The following is a 12,113-nucleotide window of genomic DNA, read 5'->3' on the forward strand; positions in this document are numbered from 1 at the left end:
TTGACACTGAATTAATTATTCTAAATCACCTGACAAAAAGTAATTGTCCTCTTCCCTCTGAACTTTGCTAATTCCTACTACATCTACATTTAAGCAATCCATTTAATTCTTTAAATTTTCTAACCTAACAACCTTTTTTAAACTTCTAACATTCCACGCTCCAGCTCGTAGAATGTTATTTTTTACTTTTCTGGCGATCCCTTCCTTAGTAGTCCCTACCCGGAGATCTGAACGGGGAACTAGTTTACGTCCAGAATATTTTACCAAGGAAGGTGCCTCCATCTTTGTTACATGAAAATATGCAGAGAGCTACTTTTTCTTAGAAAAGAAAAAAACAGCTGTAGTTGTCCATCGGTTTCAGCTGTGCAGTATTCAGAAGATTGGGTGATGTTGATATGGGCATTTAAATTCTCTTGACGTATGCCCTTAACTACTGAAAGCTGCTGCCTTGTTTCAGGAATCATTCCTTCGTCTGGCTCTCAACAGGTACCTCTCCGATATGGATGCACCTTTGGTCCAGCTACTCTGTATCACTGAGTACTCAAGCCCCCCCCATCGTCGGCAAGGTCTCATGATTCATAGAGGAAGTAACATTATATAAACATTTGATTGCATGACTATTATATGACAAATTATACAGTAATATAAGTAATGGTTATAGGTGTTGTGTATAGATATGGCGTTGTGAATTGGCACTATACACAGGAAGTGACTAAGCAGAATTATGACAAACTCACTCACACAAACACAAAATTTATTTATTCTTCACTCTATAAGTTAACTGAATACAGAATAGAAATTTCGTTGAATTCTTCCTTCCTTCCAAACTATTCCAACCCTTTTCTATGTTTAATGAAATTATTTTAATAACACATCTGTCATAATAGTACTGTTAAAACATATTACTCAGAAAAAAATCAACTTTTTATTATTTTTACTGATAGTGAAATAACATTTTTTTTAAAATTTTTATCATATTCTTTAGTTAAATAAACTATTTACATTATCCCAATTCTATTAGGCACCCAGTAAAGTTCTTGCTAATTGTTCATCACAATTATGGGATTTTTTTTTATTGGCAATTAATATGTACATACTAAGGTCATTTGGTTTCAAAAGTTTGCTTAGGCAATGAAAGCTTGAAAATGGACCTCGATCTAGAAGGCTTCTTTCCTTAAATGGTGAGGATGATTCAAGACAACCGAGACAAATTCAAAACTGTCGTGAGGAGAACTTGCTAATCCATTTAATCTTAATGCAAAACCATAACATCATATCTGCTTTGGCTAGAAAGGAGATGGAAGTTAAGCAAATGGGTGTCCTTAGTTTGAAACCTGAGAACAAACCTGCAACAGCTCACAAAATGCATTTCTCAACTTTCTTGGTTAAAAACCAAAACTTATTCAACCTAATTTTAAAGTGCAATGAGAAATGAATCGGGTACTTCAAAAACAACAAGTCTCATCACTGATTATGTCCAAATGACTTGCATACACCAAAGGTAAAACTGACCCCAAAAAAAATTTTGCTATATGGACTTCTGTGAATTTGTAGATTTCTGTGGAGTGTTATTCTGTGAAATTATGCTGATGGTCTTCCGCTGGAATCAATCATCATTAGTTTTTAGTTGTAGGAAAACTATCACTATTAACATCTATTGTGATCAGTTGGAAAGCATTCAAGAAGAATTACAAGTGAAAAACAGTTGGCATTGGTAAACAGGAAGAAAGCTTTGTTTCTTCAAAGTAACGCCTGCCTCAGGTGATAAAGACTACTCATGACAAGATAATGTAGCTTAAATCAGAAATTATGTTCCATCATCATAATTACCAGACCTTCTCACCAACAGATTTCCACTTGTCCCAGAGTCTGGATAACCATATAAGGAACAAGCAATTCAATAATGAAAGTGATCTGAAGAAAGAGGGATTAAAACTTTTTCTCCACTGAAGCAACAAATTTATAAAAATGACATTTATAACTCATTAAACCGTTGAGGAAGTTGTAGAATCTAAAAAGAGTAAACTCATTTTAAAATCAAGAATATGTTTCTTAAAACTTTCAAATGAAAAATGACAAAACTTTTCATGGATTCCTGAAATAAAGCTACTTACAACGAATTTATAAAGGGGATAAAATTGCACTGTAAATAAAACAGAAAAAAAAGATATTTTTACATGTCTGACCAAGATTTGAACCAGGGACATTCCAGATGAAAGGCTGAGTCACTATCGCTCCACCACCGAGGTTGGTAGTCTGAAGACTGTTAATTTGTTTTTTCCACATGGACCTTTCCTTACCACTATCCAGTTGTTCGAAAAAATTAACACAATCACCAACACACAAACCACTACAATGTTATGTCTGCACGTTAGACCGATCCTGTATAAAAACTAAATAGGCATTAAAAATTCATACAACTAAATTTTATAACCGATATGATTTTAGAATTTTTGGATTCAGGTAACATGTGAAAACTAAGAGAAATATAAAAATCTATGGTAGACAGCTTTTTAACTGATTGCAATACTTTCTCATATGAAATAAAATATAACATTATTATGAAATAAAATGAAAAATATAACATTTAATAAGTAAAACATAAACTATCAAAATATATAAAATAATTACATGCAATATTTTGAAACATAAAATATTGATGAATATATAATTAACGCGCCTCTAAAAATGATATTACAATAATTTTCTCATACCTAAAACAAGTCAACAGAACATGAACTGATGTTCACACAAATGAACCCTTGCTTAAACAATCAAAGCGATGACAAATTAAAAAAAAATTATAACGTTGAAAATTAAATGAGTAAATAATACAAACGCTAACTAATCTTAAATCAGACCAAGTTGGTTAAACTTGTCATTGTAAATCAGCTGATTTTAACGTCAAGAGTTCTCAGGTTCAAATACTAATAAAGGTATTTGAATTTGAATACTAGATTGTGAATACTGGTGTTCTTTGGTGCGTTCTCCTTGTTAGGGGACCTAAACTGGTTGACTTAATTGGGTGTAGGTCTGAAATTCTACGTTGCGTAAAACATACTTTTTTATTGGTATGAGTTTCATACCGATTGGAGTTCGTGCTTCCACTAACTAAGTTAGTTAGTTTCAGGGAATCATGTTAGGTTGGATGTGAAGATGTCCATGTGAAGCCTAAATTCGATATGTATTTTACTGACGCAAATATCTACTGAGGCATTTACATCGGTGGCATTCTGACAGAGGCCTGGCTGATGACTGTGAGATGTAATCTAGAGGGTATAAAAACGACCTTCAATAAAGCTCCTCAGGGCTTGGAATGGATGGGGTGGTGTGGCGACCGGTAACGTCACAAGGTGGGTGTCTTCCCCCTATGAGGTTGGGATGTTGTTCTTTGGTGGTTGGGTTTTAATTAATCACAAATTTCAGGTACGATTGACCTGAATGAGCTGTAGAAGACTACACCTCACTTACACATCACGACAAGTGGATAGGGCTACCTACGGTAACTGAATCCAGAGAGCTGAATAGGATATCTGATGACTTCCAGAACACTCATAGTGAATAAATAAATCTTAACTTATAAGATAAATTAAATTTAATAAGTTATTTAAAATTGTACAACTTACTTTAAAAGGGCATGCTTCATCTTTCAAACACTGCTCACCAATTTCCTTAAATGTATTTAAGAAGAAATGGACATGCTCTTTTGGTAAATTAATGTTATCATAATTAAAAGAATAGACTTTAAATAAAATATGAAAAAATGCAGCTAGCTGAACAATACAGTTTAACTTCATGTCCATGATCCATGTGGTTATAACAACTATGACAGGATTGAGAAGGTATTTTAACCTGAAAAATAATAATTAAAAGTTACAAGTTATAAAAAGTATTACCTAAAATTAAGACGAACTGTGTGTTAACATAAGACAAAATTTCATCTAGATCAGAGCAAAGTTCAGTATGCAGATTATATAGAGAATACTAAATGAGCTATTCCACTGATAATTAAACGGAACATTTGCCTGTAAAAATCAGTAAGAAAACCTTGATCAGAGCAACAAAACAAAATATAAAATTAGTAAATAAACAGAGAAGTGATTATTCATATACTACAGAAATAACAGGCTAATTTCCAGTAATAGTTTCTTGATGTTTTGTTAAGTATGAAACATTTCAAGACTGACTGGGATCTGAACCCAGAATATTCGAGGATGTTAATGTGGATAGTTATAGTCCACATCAATACATAAAATTATAATGATGTAATAGGGATGCAATAATGGGAAATTAATAAAATAAAATTTAACATCATAATAAAATAATGTAGATTCTCCATCACACCGCCAAAAATACAGAAATGAATAAAAAATACAGAAGAATAAATCACAGTTACCGACAGAAAATTGTCAAATTACATAATTTAAATTTTAAATTTAAATTTTCAGCTTTATCTCAACAAGTAATTTGAACAAATGAGGGTGTCACAAAAAACAATCAACATTTTATCTAATAAAACATTAATTCATTAAAACTAACATTAATGATAAAAAAAAATTTTAACGATCGCCATTTTATAATTTTCAAACTTATTTACTTTACAGAAGATATTGCTGGGTATATGTACACCAAGTTTCACTAAAATAACTCAAACTATTCTTATAATATAAATGATTGAAAAAAAAAAAAACTGCCAACAGAGGGAAAATGGAAAGAAAAGACATTTGTCAAGACAATCTTTATTGTTTATTTTGATGACCTGAATAATTTCTTTAAGTTTAGTCCAATAGCTTCTGGGTCACTCTGTATGTATAAATATATAAAGGTTACTTATGTATTATAACAGCGCCACTTAAAAGGCGATTGTAGTTATTCAGTTAGTTATTAGATGGCGCCAAAAGTACCATAATAAAATTATAAATATATTCTAACCAAATTTAAATGCTCACTTTGCGCAATAACCTTGACTAGCGAGCGAAGCAAATGTATGTTAAGTTTAGTTAGATTATATTTATAATTTTATTTATTTTTTTACTTCAATACAGCCTTTCTGTGGTGCTATCTAACAACTAACTGAAGCGACTAGTTTACTAACTACAGATCGCCTTTCTAGTGGCACCATTATAATACATAAGTATATATAAAGTAAACTTACACTCAATAGTAACATCTTCAAATGTAGAAAATATGTAAATGGTATGACAGACCTGTAAACACAAATCCATATAGCATTAAAATGTTTGGAAATAATAAATATATTTCATCAGTTACAGTTAGTTAACATAAATATATATCTTGTAGACTTACTTATGTATACTTACATATAATGTAATACTTATGTATACTTACTTACATTACAGTCTATTCTATCCAAAATATACAACATACCAAAGAAAAAAATGGGCAAATACGAATAATATATAATTTCTAAAATTAATCCTTTTGATAGCATATAATTTACTACCACTTAACTATGGGTGTTATGTTATCCTGGTAACATGTTGTGCAAGTGGTAAAGTGAAAGTAATTAACAATTTAGTTTGTATTTTTATATTTATGAATATACAATTTGTGCTAAAAAGAATAGTCATTTAGTCTTAAAAAATAACAATATCCACATTTATCAAGCCAGATTACATAACTTATTTTATGTAACTTACCGCAATACTTTGGCTTATGAGAAAGAGTTTTACTATGGTTCCAATGACATTGTCAATAAATTAACTTAATGTTTAAAAATCTTCCCACCAAATTAAAAAACAATCAAGAAATTATTAAATTCAATCAAAGAACTGGACATAGTTTTACAGTCATCAAGTGTGTTTAGATGTTATTCTGCACCAAATTGAACTATCAAAGTCATAAAAACAGTCTCTGACAGCAGTTTTCAGCTCACCGGTATTCCTCAGTCGCAAATGGGAGATTTTTCTTTGATTATGCTCAAAGGACATAGCAGGTTGTAAAGTCTGGACTTCCAGGCAGCCACAGAATTTTAGAGCCTCCACCAATCCACCACCCACCAAAATACTCATTCAAAAGGTACTGAATGAGCATAATGAGCTGGTGATCCATCTGGCTGTAAATGAGAGTAAATTCTGTACCAATTGATTGAAACCAAGGAATAAAATAATTTTCAATATTACGATATGAAATGCTGAACTTCCTTCAAAAATGTGTAGCCCTATCAGAAGCATTTCCAATATCAGTGCCCGCATCATTACATGTGGTTGATGTTCTATCTACTCAAAAAAATAGAGATACTTTTGACACTAGAAATATATGTTCTGAGATCTACTACTTAGGTAGACAGCACATTTGTCATTGAAAAGTGGTTTCTGTGACTGATCATTGGGAAAACACCTTACAGCTTTGAAAACAAGTTTCCTTTAATAAAGCTCTTGTTTTTTAAAGTAGCATGTGAATGTTATCATTGCTCTTGATAAAAAGTACAATCATGTAAAACATTAAAAATAAAATAAAACTTCACAACAAGACCTTACAACAACGTGAAATAAAAACTAAAATGAAAATAAAAATCACTAATGTAAGAACTTAAAATTAAACAAGAACAGTGTGGTTGTAAATGTCTACAACTGTTACAAAATAAAAGAAACAAGAAAAAACACAAACCTCTACGTACTAATAAAAAGAAAAAGACAAAAAACACATCACAAAAAATTATATAAGAAAAACACAACAATGCAAGTATACACAGTATATCTAAAAAGTTCCCAAACTAAATCAAATAAAAATACAGATTTAAAGATAAACGAATTTACTCACATCAGCCCTCTACACAGAACCCTTCTCTATACACTCGTTGCATCGCCGGTAGACACCGTCAAACGCTCTGAGAAATCATTTTATGGGTTCGCCTTCAATTGCTCGGTGCAAGCCCTTTAGATGGTAGGAATATCGTCGAAAAAGCGGCCTTTCATCTTCAATTTAAGTTTCGGGAACTAAAAATAGTCTACTGGAGGCAAGTCGGGTGGGATAAGACGGCGATTTAATTTGCGGGATATTAACATGTTAAAACTATTGCCATGTGTGCCAGGGCATTGTTGTGCAAGAGAGTCAAATTGCCCGGATCCCGGCCCGAGTACCGGGATCCGGGCAGTTTGACTCATTATGACGAATGCGACTCATCGGGCGTTTCATTACTTCCAAATGGAATTTAGAATTCATAGTTTAACCGACTGGGACAAATTCAAGATGAATCAGGCCATTTGAGTCGAAGAATGCAATCAATATAGTTTTCATTCTTGATGTTTGCTGCCGGCTCGCCGGTCTTTGCGAACCAAGTAGCGGTTGTAGCGGATTGACGCTTTGTTTGCAGATCATATATTTAAAACACCAGCTTTCATCCCCAAAGAAAGCAAAGATTCGGGTCGCTATCGGCAGTTTCAACGAAGTCTTGAGAGAAAGAAAGACACACCTGCTTTTGTTCTTCGGTCAAGAAGTGTGGAACGAAACGAGAGCACACCTTAGGCGGTTCATTTTTTCTGGTAGAATTGTACGTAACGCGTCTTTACCGATGTTTAGCTCTTCTGCTATGGTCCAAAGGGTAAAATAAAATTGTTCGAGCAGGAGCGCGCGCACTTTCGCAACGTTTACGTCGTGAACAGCTGTTGACGGCCTCCCGCTTCGTTCGTCGTCATCTAAAGACTCTCTATCGGCTTTAAACCGCTTCCACCACGAGTAGGTTGTAGTACGAGATGCGGCTTCATCACCGATTGCTTGCTCTATCATAGAATAAGTTTCAACGAAAGATTTTTGAAGTCTAACACAAAATTTTATCGCGCGTTCTTTGATCCATATCGCGAGCTCGCACAAGGGCACATGTACACACAACGTACGCGGCCGAATATAACTCGAGACTGGAGTGACGAAATTTTGTGCACACACTCGTCAGACATTGTACTACATAGTTTCTTGGTTGTCCGAGAGTTGGCGCTACTTGTATCGACTACAGAAATTTAGTTCAGGAACTTTTCACACGTACTGTGTAGATGTAAAGAGCCACCATTTGCATCAACTACAGAAATAAAATCAAAAAAACATATATATCATGAATTAAAAAAGCAATTCAAATTTAAACAAACAGGTCAAGTATTCAAAATGAATAGGAGATCGTTAGAACTCCTACTTGCACCATGGGAATGGAATGTTTCAGAAACAAAAATAATTAAAATAAGTCTGTCATCTTAATTCAATGCAAAAAAAAAGTCGGATGTTACCTAGAATAATTTTATAATTTTCATTAACACACCATGAATAGAAAGGGAATAATTAGAATTTATGCCAAATAATACACACAGACAATGAGAATGTAACTGAATGTGAATGGCAATTACATCGCATATCACCTTACAACCATGTCCCGGTCAGAAAGCTCATTGAAACAAGCAGACTTAAACAAAAGATTAATTTTTCATTATTTTCTGAATTGTTGAAGAAGGGAATAACACTATAAAAATAGCACTTTATTTGTATAAATATATTTTTGAACAACCAAGTTATACTGGTAAAATGTCTTTCATGTATTTTGAGCCAGTTTTTATTTCAACATAAATAAATCTTTTATTCTGATCAGTACAAAATAATACATTACAAAGATCACACAAATATAAGATAAATCATAAATATAAAAATATAAGTTATAAGATGAGATCAAAGTCCAGGTTAATTATTTAAAATTTAAACACGCAAACTAATATTTAAAAAAAATACACATTACATATAAAAAAATTACTAAATAACAAAAAATTCAGAAGACAATATTGAAAATTATTTTTGGCACATATTTATATACACATTGAACATGATACAAAAAAAATCATGCCTTTTTTTAATTAGTATTATTTAAAATACACTGACAGCTATATTGTTAATGTAACAGAAAATGTTTTAATTGTATTTTAAATAAATTGGTGGAAATACTTTTCAAATGATTCAGCAGTTTATTAAAAACAGAAACAGAAGCATAATATGACCCTTTCGCATAAGCTGAAATAATAAATTGAATTATATGAAAAGAGTTACTCCATTGTCTGTTTAGTAGGCTACAGTGATCTGACAGCACATTTTTTCTATTTTAAAAACTTGTTCTGGCTTTTTGAGGGAGTCCCAAGAGATGGCATTATACTAGATCGGATTGTGTGTAAGCATAATACATATTTAATAATGATATAATAAGCTTACAAAACAAATTAATTAAGATGCTTCAAGAGAAAACAACACAGTTTTATTTTGTTACAACGGAAATCAATTGACCATCCCACAAGAGCTTGTCATCAAATAAAACATCAAGAAATTTTGCTTTATTGGAACAGAAATACTATTGTTATCATTAATAGAAATTCTAACCACACAATCAGCAATGTTACATCTACCTAAGTTATCTGAACATTACATTACAGTCAAACACTGAAACGTAAATTATTTGAAAAAATCTTTATCTTATTTTTAATTTTACTTTAATTAATTTGGTACAAAAATACCAAATTGGAACTAATTATAACTTTATTAGAGGTTTGAATATTTTTCAACATAATATTGTAAAAAAATTTTCCCTTTAACATTTAATTATGTCTCTTTAAGAACAGACAGCTACAAAGAAAAAGACCAAAGGAAAGTATTGGTATAAGAGATTTTTGGACTTTTGTTCTAAATTACAGAAAAAGCTCAGTATGTCCTCCATTCATTTCCATGCATCAGTTCTTCAGTTTCCTGAAAGATAACTTCAATTGTTCTAAATACCAAAATTTATTTAATATCTTCACAGCACATACAAATCCTTTACCTAAGATTTTCAATGATTTTAATGCTATTTTTGTACACTAAAGCCATAAAATAGTCTCAAAAATACAAGAAACCTAGAGTTGAGATCCAGGGATCATGCCAGTCATGCTAATGGTTCACCACAATCTATCCACTTGTTCAGTAAGATATTCTCTGAGCATTAAAGTGTGAAAGTGTACTGTCTTGCATAAAGCACATGTTATGCCTAACGTTAGTTAAGCAATACGCTATGAAAAACCTCCATAAAACCAGCCTTAAGTATACAATTCCTGTAAATTTATTTGAAATGAATATGAGTTCAAGGAATGTGTTTCCCACTACACCAAAGATTTACAGAAAAACATTTTTGATGTTTATCTGCAATTGTAATACGCAAACTCTCATTAGCCAACACATGAGTATTGTGGAACTTAAAAATGCCATCTCTTGTAAATCTTGCTTCAACAGAAAATAGCATGTTTGAATTACACAGTATCAATTTATCTTAAAAAGTATGTGCACATGCAGACACACACACACAAAACAACATGTAACAAGGCTCTTTCACTAAGATTCAATAAACATACAAATCTTTATTCTGAGTATATCCTATCATTATAAGACAAATTATGGTAAATATAATAACATAAGTTATAAGATAAAAAATACATGTGATTAAATCCAAATTAGTTATTTAAATATAAGCAACAGATATAAGAAATAATGTTTAGTAATAACACTAATGTACTGACGTTTCTGAAGATGATATGGACATAATTGTTACTTGTGAAGATTATTCAAAAATGAACTTTTAGAAATACCTAGTGTCATTGATAAAATTCCCATAGCACTTTCTGACTCCCTTTCTACTGCTATCAACTCTTTCTTCGACATCAACTATACTCACAATAACAAGGTCTTGTGATTTTCATTATTCCACATTCTCTGAAATTTCTGAAAAAATCTTCCTATTGAGATCATTTTGGTTGAGAAACTTTCCAGCACGTAATCCATCAACTTCACAACAATTTCTTTCAATTAAACTATAAATAAAATGCTTATCAGTGTATTGAATCTCCAAACCGATTATCCAAGGGTACTTTTAAATAAACAATGAAAATTAAAAAAAAGTGGATTTATTTTTTTTCTGGTTTACCAGAGGAAGTGAAAACAAACACAAAATTCTTTAAGATGTGTTCTTTTATAACTTGATTGTTTGAATTAATACTTATATAAACGAGATGTCACTTTATTCACAAAAATATGGTTAATAAATTTAATAGTAAACCGAAATTTTTAAAATCGTGCAGTTACTGAGATATTAAAAATGACAATATTTGAACATTCAACATTTTGAAGTTTGACAAGTTTATGAAATCTTTTGGATTCAAAACCTATTTCCAATAGATGAAAAAGACCAACAAAACAAGATAGCACCACGCCATTTCTTCAATGTGCAATTACACAAATTTTAAGAACCTATATCAGAATGCAAATAAAAAAGTAAAAATAATACGACAAACGTTAATATATATAACTATAACGTACCATTTTAAAACATTTTTTAATAGTACTAATGATGAACTTTTTCATTTAATGTATACATTGACACAACAAAATTAAAATGACACTAATTATAAACTGTAGTAAATAAAAGTTATGGAACACAGAAATCATGATCCCTGAAGTCTTCCTGAAAAAGATTCCGGTGATTTAGAATGACACACGTAACTAACAAGGTGATTCAACCCACATAACCTGCTCAACACATGTACGTACAATTTATACAACCAGCAAAAAAAACTCAGTAAAAGCTATACGCTCTTCAACAGAAACAATAATATAAAACAATTAATCTCTTAGGAAACTTAAGATTCAGAATATTCATCTTACCAAATAAAGGTACGCCAACCATATCGCCACTTGTTTACAACTTCAAACTTGTTCAACACTTTTAACTTTAATTCATAGATAGCTCTGCATTTCATAAAGTTAGTATAAATTTAACTGAATTAGTCATTAGGAACGGGGTCTACAGCTTAAGCTATAAGTATACTCGTCGTTCATTTCGACGTAGTGCTACGTCTTTGTAAAGTTCTCACTTAGTACTGAGCATTTTACCGACTAATTAGGATTTTACAATGGGTACTAGTTAATCTGTTGTTGGGTTGGAGATGCGTCACACAGTAATTTAAAAGCTTACAAAGATATAGCATGAAATCTCACATCAAAACTACAAGTTGATTTCTTCACTCATAGTTCATACAAAGGTACTAACGGACTATTTTCTTAACTTGAAAACATTCGTTATGAAGGTGTTTTACGGGTTATCC

The 12,113-nt window shown here is 31.6% G+C and overlaps 1 protein-coding gene across 4 annotated transcripts in view; it reads right to left on the reverse strand.

Moving 5' to 3' along the window:
• The window catches only part of Eogt (EGF-domain O-GlcNAc transferase), a 50,580-nt gene extending 38,762 nt beyond the window's left edge, over positions 1 to 11,818 (reverse strand). The window contains exons 1-3 of one of the 4 annotated variants that reach the window (XR_012755392.1): positions 11,674 to 11,816; positions 5,156 to 5,207; positions 3,627 to 3,852 (exon numbers count right to left, since the gene is read on the reverse strand). Coding sequence is in view for 3 of the 4 variants with exons in the window: in XM_075358212.1 (XP_075214327.1) it covers positions 3,627 to 3,803 (177 nt within the window). In the remaining variant the exon portion in view is untranslated. Of the gene's footprint in view, positions 1 to 3,626; positions 3,853 to 5,155; positions 5,208 to 11,328; positions 11,534 to 11,673 lie in introns of those variants that run through there. The other 3 variants (XM_075358212.1, XM_075358210.1, XM_075358211.1) reach the window with 3 other exon arrangements.
• Positions 11,819 to 12,113: the final 295 nt, after the last annotated feature.

Source organism: Lycorma delicatula, chromosome 2 (genome assembly GCF_047948215.1).
Source record: "Lycorma delicatula isolate Av1 chromosome 2, ASM4794821v1, whole genome shotgun sequence".
Taxonomy (NCBI): Eukaryota; Metazoa; Arthropoda; class Insecta; order Hemiptera; family Fulgoridae; genus Lycorma; species Lycorma delicatula.